At 39.5% G+C, this 17,810-nt stretch overlaps 1 protein-coding gene across 2 annotated transcripts in view; it reads left to right on the top strand.

The window, feature by feature from the left end:
• atad2b (ATPase family AAA domain containing 2B) overlaps positions 1 to 17,810 on the top strand; it is a 62,910-nt gene that overhangs the window by 31,650 nt on the left and 13,450 nt on the right. For both annotated transcript variants that reach the window (XM_027284234.1, XM_019264290.2), the window contains exons 25-26: positions 12,339 to 13,064; positions 14,466 to 14,596. In XM_027284234.1, the coding sequence (XP_027140035.1) occupies positions 12,339 to 13,064; positions 14,466 to 14,596 (857 nt within the window). The remainder of the gene's footprint in view (positions 1 to 12,338; positions 13,065 to 14,465; positions 14,597 to 17,810) is intronic.

Genomic DNA, 17,810 nt, shown 5'->3' with positions numbered 1-17,810 from the left:
CTTAAAAATTAACATACAGTTGAACTGCTGTCACTCCAGTGTTCTTAACAATAAAATGAAACTTGTCACCTTCACAAACTAAGAGCTATTGCAGAGCTTTTGAATTAGATTGTATTGTATTTTTTCCTCTGCAGTCGGGTCCATCCACTGTTGCACGCTCACTGTAGAATATTATTTGGTAAAAACTATTCATGAAAAATTGGTTTGAAGTTATGAAAAAGTTTTGAAATGTAATTGTAAGGTAAGTGTGGGAGGACCATATATGAACTTTTCTTTGCCTCAGAAAACGAGTAACTTCTAAGGGAAGAATGTGTTTTACATAGGACTGTGAATACAGATAATATATTCATTGGCTTCATACTGTATCCTATATCCTTAACAGCTTTTCTGGAAATTATAAATCCCACAGGTGTAGTGGAAGGGTATGAATGTATAGGAAGCACCAGAAGCACAACTTTCAGTTAAGAATGAGAAACTCAGTTTGACACCTTTTAGAAAGAGCATTCAGTTAGTAATGAAATGTAAAAGCTCAGCTGATGCATCAGCATGGCACCACTTGAATTGACTGAAGTATCAAGCTTGCTTCATTTTCAGCTTTACATACTCCAAGAACATTTTTTATTGAAAATAAATGTTGTTATAGGAGTTTTATTTTGGTATCAGCTCTGTTTTGATCACTGGCTGCAGGCAGAATTGTTAAATCAGCCAAAGCAAGATCTGGGATCAATCAACAGTAACCCCCCCAAACACCTCAAAGTCTAAGACCAGCTACACCATTGTGCAGTTTGAGTTAATATTAGCTTTAGTGCTTTAGAATAGTGCAGCTAGTTAGATCAACATCAACCAAAGCTACAGTTATCTAAATTTTCCCTTAAGGGAAAAATATGTTGTTGCACTCATGGGTTAGATTTTTTAATATTTATCAGATACCTCTGTAGAAGAGTGGACTATGTGTTTTTCTCATTATTCTGAATGAATCAGCAGCTAATATTGATGTTTCTTCAGGATCCAGGCCCCCCATTCTCAGTCCTTATTTGGGAGTGCAGCGGTGTATCTCGTATGCAGCAGTGATCTGCAATCATAACACAGCATTATTTCATAACGCTGCAGCAGTCTGTTCATAACAGCAGGAGCCCATTGTCACAGCTCTTGAATATCACTTTTAAAAAGTAGATTAATGAATATTGTAGCAGCAAAGGTCCTGAAAAAGATTAGTGATTGGAAGACTTTCCAGGGGACTGGGCACAGCTTGATCATGTAGGAAGCAGCTGTTTGTTCAGCTTTACCACTGATGAGCAGATGATCATCAGGACACAGAATTTAAAAATTTGGGACATGGGAGATTGTAGAACAGAATTGTTAGTGATGATTACACACAGTCTGTAGTAATGATTTGTGGCATCTCGATGTTATAACGTGTGACTGAAAGTATGTGATGGATGTGAGGCCTAATTTTATTTTTTTTTTAATTTTCCACTGTATAAAAAGTCAGTGAATCTCAAAACTCATTCAGCAAGGTGGCTGTGTAGAACAAAGAAATCATGTGTAAACAGTGTTTAATTTAATAACTCTTTCTGCCCAGTGTTATTATACAGCTATGACGATCTGAATCCTTTAACGGACTCACAGGATATCTAATTGGTATCTAATCAATTTAGCAGGTGTAAAAGTACAATGGCATGCTTTCTCAATGAACATGATTCACCCCCACATCATGGTTTTTGTCAGATGGTCGTCAGTATAAACAAACACAGCAATAACAATATACCTAAGAGTAATTTAACTATTAAGCGCCCATTTAGGTCCTCTCTTTTTCGTGATATACATTATAATAATATAGTAGTATGTAGTATATATAATAAGGTGTTTCAGTAGTTAAATTAATACATTCTGAAGCACCGTTTTGGATCACTTATAAATCTTTCAAAATTGTAATTGTGTTGTAGGCAGTGTTGACAGGTGATAATCACTTACTGCAGCAGGCAACGAAGCTTAAATTAGATCAAAGCACACTATTCTTATCATATGGAAACATAACTGGGGCTCACAATAAATGTATCTTTAATGAAATGGAAACTTTACCCGTAAGCAGGAGGTATAGAGTATAAATTTGGTCTAATTCTCCCCCTTTTGCACTAACACTGATATCAAAGTCCTGTAGTGAAATTCCTATTTGTTCACATTATTTAACTTCAGCGTTTCATTTAACAAAGTAGCCAGTTGTTGGACGTTGCCATCCAACTGGAGGTGTATACCCTCCTCCATAAAGGGCGTGATAACTTATACATCAGTCAAATGAGCCAACTGGTGCACATCTCTTCACCGTGACACTCCTGCCTTGCAGCTCGTCTGTATGCATGTTTTTGCTCAGGGCGACAAACCTTTCCCCCAGAAGTCTTTCATACCGTGCTTTGTATGTACGCATGTGTGTAGGCTGACATCTTCAACAGCACTTGGAGCTGCTGGTGCATTAGGGCATATCTGTCTTCTGAGAAGGGGGCACCACTGGCACTCTCATCCCACTGGCCATTTACTGAGCAGCAGAGAGGAGAAGGACAAAGAAAGATAGATGCTCTGACTGAATTATGTCTTCAATTCCTCCACCTTGTGACTGTATTTCCTCTTTGTTGTAGTATTGATATGCAGTCAATACACAGTCAGCCCTTCAATACACGTGGCATGGTTTGACAATACAAATTGTCCAATGACTTGCTGTCAATTCTGGTATGATTCTTCTTTTTTTAAACCAATGGCACTGAGAGCCATGTTTTTTAAAGTAGTAGATATGGAATTTTATGGATTTTTTTCACAGTGCTTCACAAGGTTTTTGTCATTCATTCAAATCGATGGCAACAAGCTACATGATGCTGGCCTGTTCATTTGGAGAAATTTGGGGTTCAGTGTCTTGTTAAAGGAAATGTCAACACATGGACAAGAAAAGATGTGGACTGAACTACCAACCCTGGATCAGTGGGTGACCTGCTCAACCTGCTGATGCACAGCAACACGTCTATCATCACAGTTAATGGTTTTTGTTTCTGGCTTTTACCTTACAGTTACGTCTCCCTTATGAAAATTTAATGCTGACTCTGGTCTTACACGACAAGAGGTGCAGAAGTGCTGCAGTACATATGTGAACACAAGATTTATGCAAAGCTAAGCTAACTGTTCATTGGCTCTAGATTCGAACTGTTCATTTGATGTAGATATGTCGGCTTTTAAAAGGGAGTGGAGGGAAATGGGAAGGGAGCAACACAGCAACCGAGGGAAGTGACCGATTTCCTTCATTTCATGAAGCAAGGATGGGATCATTTATTGATCCGGACATTTCATTAAGTGTCAGTGTGAAGCGTCACATCGGGTGACAAACGACTGTCTTCATTTCATGACCTAGAGACCCCAAGGCCCTGTGTCACCATGACAGCCTTTGTCTCCTGCAGTGTTTTCCATATTGTCTCCTGTTTGATTTTCACCTCTTCTTTTGTATAGTTTCTTACTCCATAGTTAAAACTCCTTAAACAAATCTTCTTCTATGGAGTGATATTTAGAATCGAAATGAAGGCATTAAATATGAATGGAAAAAGCACAAACAAAAAAGAATGGACCCAGATCCAACTATATATAAAGCTATTGCATTTAAAGTTGAAGCAGAGTTCATACTTGAGATAAACTGACTTTTACCCCTGAGCTGAATAGAAGTCATTTGAAACTCTGCTGGGCTTGATGCTGGACTGATAAATAGCCTTCATTTTACCTCCACCTATGCTTTGAATTTTGTATGTTACTCAAAAGAGCAAAGGCGTCGTATATATAGCTAGTGTGTGTTAAGCGTCTATATATAATCTTTATTCAAAGATGGTCATCATTTACATTATATTAACTTTTAAAGGGTTTCTTCATTTGACTTGTGATTTTATTATCTCCACCAGGTGTAAGCCTGGAGGGAACTGTGTGTGTGTGTGCGTGTGTGCGTTTGTGCGCGTATGCGTGCGTATCTTGCATATCTTGCATACTGCCGGCCCATCATATTTTGTGTACATTTATGACTATGCTCCAGGACCACTCATGGTTGTAGTGATTTGCAATTTTGACAAGCCAATTTTATTGACTGCTCTGTTTTATACCGCCATTGACTGCTGAATCCTCACTATTTCTAACTAACCAGTAGGGGCTGCAAGTGACGAACAACCACTTCAATTTTGGATCTTGTTTCTGCTTGGATATTCCACTGCATTGTGTCTCATCTGCATTACACTACTCTCAATGTACACACTCTGGACACTAGTGATGCACAGATGACAGTTACTGAATATCCGCGAGCAGTGCAGATTCGGCGAGCGAGGTCATAAAAATTAACATTCTGATTAATAGCTGATTGGTTGTGGGTGGGTGAAATGGGGTTAAGTGTCTCCCCATTGAGAGAGATGCTGTGTGCATATCCGCACAAGGTGCAGCAAGATAACTTATTGAAATCTCCAATCAAGGATTGGTCAGAATCTAATGTTAATTAATCGTCTGTGTTCTTCTACACATCCAAAAGGCCTCACACAAACAGTCCAGGTAGTGAAATGGTTTGGCATAAAGCAACTGTCCTCAATATACTGTAAATGCTGAGCTCCATCAGAGCTGTCTAAAAAAATGTTAAAATTTTCCTCTCTCCTGTCAAGTTTTTGGTGAACTGCAGTTTTTAGTTTTTCTGCTTATGTCCCACAATATTTGCTGTGGTGACATTACTCTGTGTGTGAAAATATATTTAAAATGACTGAAAACAGCCTCTTTTATCATTAAAGCAACTCATACATCAATGCAAGACACAGTAAAGAAAATATCTGGAAAGCTTGCACTGCTTGACATAATTTTAAAGGCAATATAGCCTACAGGGATTGGTACAGGTGGTGTGAAATGTCCATGCTGGTTTCCAAATCGGAGAGAATAATTTGTTTAGGTGTGTGGCCGATGGATGATTTATGCGTACATGCAGAGTCGGATGACGTGAGAGCCGATCCACCATCATTACTGGACACACAGCCTGCCCTGCACTCCCTGTACCGACATGCCTCCAGAGACACACCTGGCAGAGATCTGCACTCTGCTGAGTGCACTTTTTTTTAGCTTTTTATGTGTGCATATTTCTAAAGACACATTTTTAATTATTCATTTAGTTTAAGTCATCAGGAACCATTGAATTGGAATTTGTTCTACAGTCATGGCAGGGGATATACAGCCTTTGTGCTGTGTTAATTACAGCTTAGTGGAATGATTCAGATAGAGGAAAAAAAGGCTGAAATCCCCAGGGAGGGATAGAGTGTGTGTGCGTGTGTGTGGGGGAGATATAGTTTTCAAGAATAAATTCTTATTAGTTTGTTATTTCTTATTACTAATGCTTAAAACAGCAAAACCAGAGCAGTCAGAATTGAGTTTATTTACTGTGAATACTGAAATCTGAATTTCTTCCTTTTTGTCAACACATTCAGGACCATGTAACATTCATCTTTAAGTCACCAAGTCACTATTTTTAAACTATTAAGCTATTACGTTCAGTCAGTTATATGATAAAACAGTATTTTGTAGTTCCCAGTGTGTCTTTTTTCCAATACAGTATGCCATCAACTAAACATTTATCATACTGAGAGGTGGAAAGCAGTCTTTTGTCAATCGACTGAAAAGTATAATAGTACTTTTCTATGTGAGTGTTGGTAACAAATTTGGCAAAAATAACTTTTTGCCTCAGCTATTAAATCTGCAACGACTTAATCCTTATGTTTAGAAAAGAAGCATTCCAGCTGTCCATGTCAAACCCATAAAAACAAGTGACTGTTTATTTTAAGAGTGTGACACAACTCCGAACTCCCAAGCTCCTCCCCACAAGTCGCAGGTGATGAGAGCATGGCGGATCAATACTTCATTAATGTTACGAGATTGAGGCTCCAGCTCCAGTCGATTCCAATGAACCAAGATGACATGAAGCAAAGTTGAACGCCGTGTTGAGCCTGTGACCATGCACACAGTGCGTCACTGCGAGTAACTGCGCTTGTGTGCATGAGTAGCCTGTTGGATGAAGTGACTTAGGAGGACAGCAAATCAGCTATTTGGTATAATCATCTTCAGATGAGAGTTGGATTTGTTCCACGGATGTTTAATCAGGTTGAGACCAGGCTCTCCTCAGCAGGGGCAGTATACCTTTAAAGAAGCATTTATTTTTGTGTGTCTCTCCAGACATTTGCTTTGGATTTTACTTGAAATGTGAAGTTGCACTACAATAATATATTCATTCTTGAGAAAATAATTTCTTAATCATCACAATGAGTGTTAATTCTTCCCTTTACAAACAGTATTTTAACAATATATCCAAATTAAATCATATTTAAGTGGTTCAAGCAATTCTAGTTTTAATCCACGGTTACCCTTGAACAAGCTTTAAACCTTAATCACATCGCATTCATATATTGCCAGAATGACTCATATCTCATATATCACATGCTGTCCCATGCCCACCCCCCCTTTTTTTTCAATGACTCATATTTGAAAGTCTAATATTTTTCAATTTGGTGTCTTGTTGCAAATTTTTCTGCTTCAAGTCTAAGCTGAGATCTATAGCCCTCATTCGATGACTGGTGTGAGTCTCAAATCAATTGGACTATGCTCCTACTAATATGCACACAAATCCCATGTGGTTATTAAATTACACTTGAACACACACACACACACACCCTTGTATATTAACATATTTTGTCTCGCACTTGTTTTTCTTTGGTCCCAAAATGTAGTAATATGTTTCCCAGCATGAGTTTACCCCAGTGCTGGCCCAGTGTCCTAAATGTGAATCATAGAGGAGAATTAGAGAGCAAGCATTATCTGGGGGGCAAAGAAAGTGTTGTTTGTTGCCATGGAAATGTCCATACACGTGCACACACACACACACTCAACAATAAGGAGGTAAGTAGGTTAGTAGACAGCACAGCATCTGTCCAGGTTAGGAGGGGACTGTGTCTGTGAATTTGGACTGATTTGGGCAGACTGCTTGATCCTCCAGACAGTGCTACAGTAAAGGTTGACACCTTCATGAATCACTTCTAATTTAAAATGGACCTCAGACTATAACTAGTAAATCAATTATTAAATAGGTTTGTTCATTAAGATGAGTGGTTAGACTCTAAATATCTCTCATATTTAATAAAAGATGACCTACCCAAATGGCAGTCCTTGAGGTTGTTATTAATGCAGCTTATTTAACCAGTAAAATCGACATCCTCTACTTTTGCTTCAAAAGAAACTTTACAGAAAGGAACTTTACATGTAACTGCTCAGTTTAAAAAAAATGAATGACCAAATAACTGACCAGTTGGCTGCATTTAATGACTGCATGTGTCATCGCTTAGCTTTAGCTTTCACACTCAGTAATTGCAAAGTTGCATTAATTGTTCCTTACATCACTTAGAGTTATCATCCATATCTGGAAATGTGATAGGATCATCATTTTAGACAAGCCCCTCTAACTGTGCCATAAATGTTAGAGGCTACATTAATTCTTTTTTTACAACGTGTTTCATGTTTAGGTCCCGCAATTGCAACATTGTTACCTCAGCCAAATACCCATCCCATTTTAAACTGAACTGTAGGCAATTGAGAAAATGGAGGATTGAGATCCGATTTATAATTTGTAAATGGACAATTTGTTTGCCAATATATATGGGCGCTGGTCACAATGAGGCGATTACATTTCAGTTAAGTGTGTGTGTGTGTGTATGTTTGATGGGTATATGAGGAAGTTTGATGCCTTTGTTTTAGATTATATTTCACTGTATCCTCTGGGCCTGTTTTAATATTTCAGGAAAACCAGTTGGCTGGCAACCAGCAGAGACTCCAAGAGATTATTGGTCCTGACCAAAAAATGGTTTGGTATATAAGACCTTGTAAAACAATATGTTATATTTTTACGTCTTTATATGGATTTAACAAATGCAATACATTGTGTTCATTAGTAAGTTTTAGAGGTGGTTGAAGGTCGGTATTTTGTTGCCTGTGGACAGAGCCAGGCTAACTGATTACTCCCTGTTTTCAGCCAGCTTCTTGGCTGTAGCTTCATATTTAGAGTACAGATATGAGAGTGGTTTCATCTTCTCTCATCAAACTCCTGGCATAAATGCGAATAAACGTATTTCCAAAAACCTTTTTTAAAGTGGGAATGTTCCTCTCATGTAAAACCTGGGTTAATCAGTCCATGATGTTTTTTCCTTTTGCATAATGTAGACAAAGTGAACTCATTAAGAATTGAAACAGTAGCAACTGTGATTGCCTGGATTTGTTTGACTAGCTTCGGGGTATACAGGCCTTGTACTGATGGTATTGTGGCAAGGTGCCCACAGATCTATCATACCAATCTATCTGAGATGGATACACTTTATGCCTTTATGGGCTTGTGTATCTGGGGAGCATATAAAAATAATAAATAGCCTACATCATATTGCATAATGCTATAGGCAAGTTTTCTTGGATGACCCTACTATAAATTGTACATAGAAATGTATCTGGATTATATTGACATGGCTCTGGGGCTTATACTGATTCAACTGTGGTCAACAGAATATGGGTCTCTCTGGTTATGTCTGTGGAAGGAAAAATATTCTGAAAAACACAGAATAAAGGCTTTTTTTTCTTTTTCTGAGTTTTAGTCTACAGATTCTGCAGAATACTTCCTTCCTTTTGTCCTCTCTCTGTTTTCTCTCACTACATTATGATCTGATTTCTCTAAACTAGGAATTATTAAATGAAGAAATCATTGAATCAGAGCCACTAATTCACAGTTCCACCGAAAGGCATTGCTAGAATATGCTGCTGCATTGTCCATCAGTGTCTCTGGACTGATTTATTTATTTAATACTAGCTGGTAGGGCAGTCTGGATACTCATCTCCTGGGGCTTTTTGCGCTCAAAATCTGCATTTGTTCATGTGTGCGTGTGCACACACACGCACATACACACGGAGGACATTTGATGGCAACTTGAAATATTTCTGCCACAGCATGAATCTTGTATGGGTTAGGCACTTTTAATTAATACAAAGTGCTCTGGTTCTCTTTTCCCTCCCTTCTTTCCTCCTTTCCTCCCTCGTCGACATATCTCCCCACTGTGGTTGGCTGTTCATGCTCTAACAGTTTTCATGCATTATTTAAGAGCTGACTATAAAGACTCATTTGCTGCCATTCTGTCTCACCTTTTCCTCCCTTAGGAGCACGCTTCATAGCTCAGATGGTGATAGCTGACCCCATCGAGACCTTTTTCACTGAGTTGTGGATTGTTTGTTTTGGTTTTTGTGTGTGGGTTGTTTTTTTTTTTTTTAAATAACTGTGGGAAGTTCATATCCACAGAGGGTTAAAAGGGAAAATGGGGGTCAGCAGTAAATTAGCCGCCATGTTTCTTTTTTTATTATGTTTCTTTTAGAGAAACTGTCCCTTTACTTGCTAGGTTTGATAAAAATTGATATCTATATATGTTAAAATTTGTGTTTAAAAGTAAATGTAAAACCTGGGACGCAAAAGCAATATATTCTGTACAGAACAGAATTCTGTACAAGCTATGTCTAATCGCTGAATTTTGCAAGATGACAGTTTGAAATGAAATGTAAGGTTAAAAAAAAAATCATGGTCAAAACTGAGACTTCTGGCAAGATGAGAAAAAAAAATTGTGCACACAAAGAAGTATTTTTGATGGGATGCCAACATTCAGAAATAATCCGAGATGCCTGGCATGTTTTCTTTGTCTTTGTTCCTGGTCTCTTGCTTACAACGGAGCAACTCTCCCTTATGCCAGTCGTGCCTGAAATCATGCCTCTGCCTGCTCACAGCTTACCCTAACGGCTGTCTCCTCCTTCCAGATCAGATCAGGAGGAACCAAAAAAATAAAAAATAAAGATGCCTTACCACCTTAAAACTCACTCTGCCAGCAGCCCCTGTATCCACTTGAAAGAGACTCTATGACAAACTAGGCATGATGGCCAGTGGACAGGCTGCCGATCATTGCAGCATGCCTTGGCAGCAGGGGAGGTGTCTCATTGTGTCTTTGAACCTCCAGCTCTGGAGGCTTCCTCTACAGGGAGTGCTGCCCAGTTCCTCTTCTATCATTTTAAGTGTCCTAAATACTGTTCTGTGTGGATATTTGTTGGATATTTGAGACTGATAGACCTTTTTGTGGGATGTTCTGTTGTCTTGTGCATGCCGAATAGTATTAGCTCTGTTTTTGAAAGGTATCCATCAGGCCCCTAGTGTGATGACATACATAGCCAGAGCAATGCTTGAAGATGTGTTGTATTATCAAAAGAGAGTGCAGAGAAAATGCAATGTTTGGGCAAAATTGTAATGTTGGAGGCTGTGGTAACTTGGCAAGCAGTTGACAAAGACTGTACATATTCTTTGTAGTCCTTTTTAGATATAGGTTTGTATATAAACACCAAATATTTCCCTTGAATGTGAGCAAGATAAGATATAACGCATACCCAAATGTAGCCACTGAATAAACAGATTTAAATTGCTGTTTGTTACTATATTTGTACAGTGTTAGTTGGCACAAAGTGTACTGCAGTCCCCTCTGGGTTGTCCTGTGCGCTGTTTGTGGCTGACATGAAATGTGTTGAGGGTCACTTGAGAACAGTGTTACTAATAAGGAGGGTCCTGAGCCCATCAGCAAGCACAGGTTGACTAATTATCTCATTTTTTAATGTTTTTTGGGAAAAGAAATATAACTTTCATTTAGTGCGATAAAATATTTGTCTTGCTGTTCCTTTTCAATTGTGGATGAGTACTTAACAAGGTTTCATTTTCTATCCTCTCATACGTATGCAGTGTGCATAATCACAGTGAAAAGAGCTATGGTTAAAAGAATTGATGGTACAAAGGAGAATTGACAGGCAACATATCCAATGTGTTTTTTTTAATCAGTTGGCCAGTTCACGTTTTTGTGGGGATTGTGGTGCAGATACAGATTTTACAATGGAGCACTGAAGCAAAAGCTTTTCTCAAAACATATAGGGAGTCTATGTATACTGTGCAGTATGATCTGTGCTGAAAAATATAATGGGGAACATTTAGTCCTTTGAGAACCGGGCTGATGTACTGTATGTTATTGATTCTGCATAAGATTCCACTTTGGAAAGTCTTGTATCATTCCAGTGGCCCCTGGCAGGCTTATTGTGGTTAAAACTTTATGTATTTTGACGTGTGCATGCACTTTTTTTAAGATATTGAGGTAGATATTTTATGAAAGGATTACTGTTTTCATCCTGGTGTTATGCAGTGTAAAAAGCTGACACCGTGACTCAGATGATGATGATTCAAAACTGTTTTGGTGCCAAGACTCCATTGGGTTTCTTCTGGGTTAGCTTATATTCACCGACAGGTCATGGTAATACCACTCATTGTCAGGTTCAAACGCCTGTTTCCCTAGAAAACTGACTTATGGTGGTCCTCATGTGTTTTCTGTTTCACACTCTTATTGACTTTGTTTCTCTTGTCTGCATCTCAGCGCCTGCTCAGGAGAAGCAGTAAATGAAGGCAAATGCCTTGAAGTTTCACTGCATTAAGCATTCTTGCTTGCTTGCTGTGACACTTTTACTGCACTCTCAGAGAGCAGGCTTTGGTTTCCCCTTCCTCTTAAAACCCCAAGCACCATCTGTTGTCATTAGTGTCCAACATCCATGATATAGCAGGGCTGCTGTCTCTGTCTGCCTCTCACTTGCAATCCTTGTCACCCACTGACTGTTACTCTTTGAGGAAGGCCAAATGTCCAGATTTAAATACAATCAACTTGCAAGCTATTCTGTCATACTGTGCCAGGAAGGAAATGTGATTTTCTTCTCCACAGTATTGTGTCAAGGCGGGAAAGAGAGATAAAGTATATTTTTTTCTGCAATTAAAGGCTTCAAGTCTTGGATTGCTTTCAGTTGTCTATCTTTTTTTTTTTTTGCATTGCTTTGTCTCATCCTCTTGTATACTATGCCTCTTATCCTCAGAGACCTTGAAACCTAACAGCCTTTTACGCCAGAGAAATGTGAGGACAGATATGCACATGTCCAATCATGTACTCAAAGAGCGCAATGTACATTTGCCCTGAAGTGGATCTAATTTCTTTTCCCTGTTAAAAGGTGGTAATTTTAGTTACTCAAGAAGTGTGGCACATGTGGGTCAGGGCTGTGTATCAACCTTTTTAAGGTTAAGAATGATTTGAATATCAATAGGAATCAGCTGTCTGGCTGCCATTTTAGTTGTTTCTCTTAATTATTCTAATGCTTAGTGAATGTTTGCTTGTTTGGACTAATATGGGTTTCTTCTTCTTTGTCTATTATAGATCATATAAAGCGGAAGATTCGAAGGCGGCCTTCTTGGGGGCGGGGCATTATCCGTAAGAAAAAGAACTACAAGAAAGGAACAGAAGAGGAAGAGGAGGAGCCTGAGGCAGAAGCCGAAGCTGCGGGGCCCAGTGACTCATGTTTGACGCAGGATGAGGAATCATCTTGTGATACCATGGGTCCCCAGCCCAATGGTCATCATCCCCATGCCCCCTCCACAGAGGAAGAGAGCTCCAATGAGCCCCCTGTTGCAGCTCTTGCTGAACCTCCAGATGCCAGTGAAGCTCAAGAAGAGCCAACACCTAAGGAGGAGGAGCCCACAGCCAAAGAGGCAGAGTCAGAGAACACCGAGAAACACACTGAGCTGCACTGCCTTACTGACCAATCTCAGCCCAAGGCGGACGGGGACAGCCAGGACAAGCAGGCTGAAGTCCAGCCTTTGATTGAAACGTCCGAGTCTTCAGATGCTGAGGCTCAGCCTAAGCACACAGAGTGTCTCCTAGTATCACAAGTGGAATGTGTGAATGGGAATGAGTCAATGGACAGCCTGGACTCACAGAGCCTCAAGAGGAGCAGTGAGGCTGTGAAAATGACTGAGGGCTCTAATAATAATCCAGAACAGGAAGAGCACAAAGACAAAAATGAGAGCAAACCAACTCAGGAGCACTCTCCCCAGGATGGGAGGGCAGTAACAGAAAATGTTGAGGAAGATCAAGATCAAGAAGGTATATAGCTCGAGCTTCTGTGATCCAGCTTCTGTTAATTAGAAAGTGAAACCCTCTCTCCCTCTATCTTAATTATGTTTTAATGCCTTTAGCTTTCCTTGAAAAAGCAAATAATACAGTATTCATTTATACCCGCACCTGTCTATAATAATAGTAACCCAAAAGCAATCCAGCACTAATGTATGCATGGTGTTTTTCAAGTTGTTTTTCATGTTTTTTGTTGTGAGTTTGGGGTCACAGCTGTAATTACCGAGCCCATTTATTAGGCTTTCAAATATTTGGGCGAGCTATCAATCAGGTAGATGATTTAAACTACATCTGAAGTGAGTTTCTAGCTAGAAGAGAAAGGTGCGTGTTCTCAGCTACTTGTCTGATCTCTTCATTTTACTCACAAATCATTTGATCTTTCCAGATGAGCAATTAAGCAAGTTAACAAAATCTGTTCATTTTTACACATCCACTCAGTGATTTGCCCAGCACTTAATTATGATGATAAATTACTTTTTTGATTATCATCCAGCCCTTCTAATTTACAGCTTTTTAAAAATGGACAGGGCATGAATAATGCAACGTAAGTCATACAGAACATAAAAATGCTATCCTGGTGTCATAGACAATATTTTAAGGTAAGGAACTCCAGGGGTTTGAAATTATGTGCGCCGTTGTAGACACCCACTGATACGTATCCTGAAATGTTTTTCTTTGTCTATAAAAGATTCACAGTGTTGGCTGACTTCCTCCCCCTATCTCTGACTCTGACATAAATACAATATTTTTTCGTTTCCCCTGATCCATTATGCCCTTTCTACTCATGTTTAGTAATTGAGTCCGAGATAAGCCAATAAGTTTATGTTTTTAATTACAAACATGTGGTTTGGCTTGTGGTGAGTCGAGGCCAGCTGGAAGGCTGAGGTAATGGTGCTGCTAGAATATGGAGAAGCCATCAGAGGATGGCACGATCACACAGACAACACAAACAAACTGTAGCTCCTCAAACAGGCAACTCAGCTACTCCGCCCCCACTCTCGTTACAAGCCGAGCCAGGCCTTTTGTTTCCATCAAAGCGTTTCTTGAGCACTGTTATAAATGGACAGGAAAGAGGCCAGATGTGAAATATTGTGCCCGCAGTAGCAGCTAGTAGCCTCGAATAGATTTTCTTCACATACTGCAGTATTGCATTAATCTTGTAGCCATGGCAGTTTGATTTTTTTCTTTTCTTTGTAACTATCCAGTTTTTTTTTCTTTTCAGTCGTTCATGGTAAAAACCTAAAGATGCCTCGAATATAGCTTACTCATTCATAATAGGATGTTGTTCTCTGCTGCTATAACTCTGCATTCATTCTTTATAACTATATATTACTATATTGTTAACCCCTCTTCCATCAACAATCCATTTATTAGGGGGTTCCAAAGCCAGGAAATGCAAGACGAGCCCGTTCGAGCAGCATAAGGGATCTGCTGAGAGGACAGAGGAAGAGCCACAACCAGTCCCTCCCCATCCTCCAGTAGTGGTTGACCACCAGCGACTTTCGGTAAATGTTTCTATAAATCACGTACATTACATGAAAAATTCTCAGCTTGAAAGGCGACTGTGGCTTTTAGGTCACGTTTTCAGCTCAGTATTGAAACTGAAAAAAGCACAGGTGTAAATAATGAGATTTATTTAGCTGTATTTGAATCTGAAATTGCTTTTGATTATTAATTTATTTGTTCAGTAGATATCTTTTATCCTCTGGCGGATAAATAGATTTGTTTGTTGCTGAAAATTGTGACTTTTTTGAGCACACCAAAGGATAGGTACACATTTATATAGAAAGTCACTTTTAAATAGTGTTTGCTTTCAACTTTGATGTCCACCGTCTTTTCAGTAGTTGCTTTGTTATATTATGACAGCATTTGTTGACCTGGTCAGCGTTGTAAATGAAAAATGCACCAAAGTTTGAGGACAAATTGCCGCAGGGGACCACATTTGCTGCTGCCCAAACAAGTTTAGAAACACCCTCATAGTCATTCTAGCGATAAATCATTGTCTAACCCCTTTATAACCGACCAAGATTTGAGCTTTTTAAAACTCCAGTGCGTGCCCCATCACCATCTTGCTTGATTCTCCACGGTCATCATTCTAATTCAGGCCGTGAAGGAAGTAACAGCTGGGGTGATTTTGCATTGTGCACTGACTGTTGATTGGGGATTTAACAGGTACTGTGATCTGTATCAAAGCAATGATTAGGAACACGAGCATGGTTAAGGAGAAAACACAGTCACACAATGTGCATGCTCATTTATTATGATCTGTTTATGTTGTCACTTATTTCAGCACTTAGGAATCGGTGTTGGTATGTTAGAGCACTTGAAGAACACTGCGGCACATTCCAAAAACTAATTATACAAATTAAATAATTAAACAAAATGAATTATGTAGATACAGACAATCTTGGAGACAGAAAACTCAGAAGCTCCCATGTAGCCTCATACTGATAAATATTCACTTTTCATTTATTATATATAAGTACTAAGGCTATAAAGAGAGATTTTTAATATATATTTTTATAGCAAATCTAAACAGCCCCACATCCCAATAAGAAAATAAGAAAATGTTTAAAAATAGACTTGTTGGTTTCAACAGAGCCAGCTGTGGCAAACTGTCAACTTCGCAACTGACTAATTAGACTATGATTGTGGACAAGAGGAGCTATAATCTAAAAATGTTACCAATATGCTTTTGTTTTTTTTGTCTTATTTAAGTTCACATGGGTGCTTGTTTAAATGTTGTCTACAGTCTGGGTGAAGGAGGTTTTTCGAGTGTTTTCTCCTCCCTCCTGTAAAAGAAACAGCTGTTCACTCTTGTGCACTCTAAAATGGTCATGTTTTGGCTCCTATGGGCTGCTGAATATTTTTTTGTAATCACCCTTTGTGTACAGACATTAATATGCATAAGCTTCAAGCCCTAGTGCCAGTGTGTGTCCCTCTGTTCGAATAGTGTTTAAAAATGGCACTGAAGACCATATTCTGCTTAGGCCTGCTGCCTTCAAGGCTAACCATTCATGTTATCTACAGTGAGCCAGCAGAGGCAGTCAGACCCGTTCTCCCATTTTCTTGCTGGCATACCCTGTCACATCCACTCTATGGTGCTCATCTCAGAAACCTTCTGCATGTGGCTTTAATCCATCCCTTTGTCCACTGTCCTTTCTATAGCTTCCAAATATAGAAAAGGTTAAGAGTGAATTTGTGTCTGGATAATTAGAAATATATAGTATAAAAAGAAGTTATAATTTGGATGTGACCTAGAAGCCAGCACATACATTGAACATTTTTTGACATGGTATGGAAGATGAGGAAACTCAATCATGGGTGACCAGCCTCGAGCTTCCTCCAGCTGATGCTGTCACACTGCCCTTCTCAGGTGGATAACTCCAGCTTCCCGAGTCTTATCCCTCCTTTTCATTCATCCTATGGTCATGCTGCTGCCTCTCTCGGCTTTTCATCTTTCAAGTATCAATTTTGTATCCCTGCTCTGTGAACACGGTAGGATCCAATTAGAGCGGCTGACCATTTTCACATCTCTCAATCAACAGGTGTTGTTCCTGCAAAATTTGAGAGAAACAAGTCCATGACTCAAACATGAGCTTCCCCTCTGCCTCACTAGATCTGCCAACTTGTGCCAGGATGTGTTCAAGAAACAGAGAGCATGCGAAGCAGCTCCGCTGTACTTTACACAGTCACGCTAGGAATCCACCTAATACCCCCAGTGTAAATTGGAGTCTCGGCTCAGTGGACTCCCTTGACAGCACTTCTTACTGATCGTGTGGGGGTCGCTTGGTTTTAGGGCGCTCTGTCTAGTGTAATTGTAGTAAGAGAAGTGTTTTGACATATGCTTACTTCTTTTCTTCATGCTCGGACGTGACATCCAGCTATCAAGCCATTATCAAGTGGCTTTTAGTGTCCCCATAGGCATGATGGAGGTGGTGGGAGTACGTAATCTGGTCTTGCCGGCCCTGAATCCATCTTTCAAACTGATTGACAGGCTTTTTAGTTGGCTTGATCGTGGTGCTTCAACTGGCTGCCCCAATGAACAGCCACACACAGAACTAATCTGGAGGTTTATTTGTTAGTGGGGTGTGGGGAGGAGATATCTTAAAGAAACAGATCGTGAAAAGAGGGGACTGTGAATAATTGCTTTTTCATCCTGGGCTTACGGAACAAATTGAATATCCGGTGCGAGGGATGAGAGTCACCATTTAAGCAGATATTTGCTGGCAGGGTTGGGGCTGGCATGCTGCCTGATGTGTATTAGGGCTCTCAGTGTGTGGTGTACTGTTCCTTGTCTCTTCCTTCAGTCGTATTCATTGATCGTAGAGGGCCTTTTTATTTTTGACTTTTAACTTGACGGAAGAGGCTCTGTAATCTCTCTGGAATTAAATACCATTGGAGTGTTATGAGTTTGTTAACAAGACCCTACACTCAAAGCCTGTAGGACAGAGATGGTATTATTTCTGTATTCATCCTGCCTTTCAGAGCTATAGCGCATTTATTTGCTCTGATTCACTTAGTAAAATCAAGTTCTGTTATTGGCAGTTTTACTGAAATGATGCTTGATGCTGTCTGGTTTAAAATGAATTAATCAGCATGGATAAATATGTCCTGAGGCTTGCTTCTCTGACCACTCCAAATTGCCTCTTATAGTCAGCTGTTTTCTTTCATCAGTAATCAGACACTTGTCCGCAGATGGACTGGAAGAAGCGGTGC

Source organism: Larimichthys crocea, chromosome XI (genome assembly GCF_000972845.2).
Source record: "Larimichthys crocea isolate SSNF chromosome XI, L_crocea_2.0, whole genome shotgun sequence".
Taxonomy (NCBI): domain Eukaryota; kingdom Metazoa; phylum Chordata; class Actinopteri; family Sciaenidae; genus Larimichthys; species Larimichthys crocea.
The sequence above is the reverse complement of the archived record's forward strand: the minus strand, read 5'-3'. Positions and strand labels throughout refer to the sequence as shown.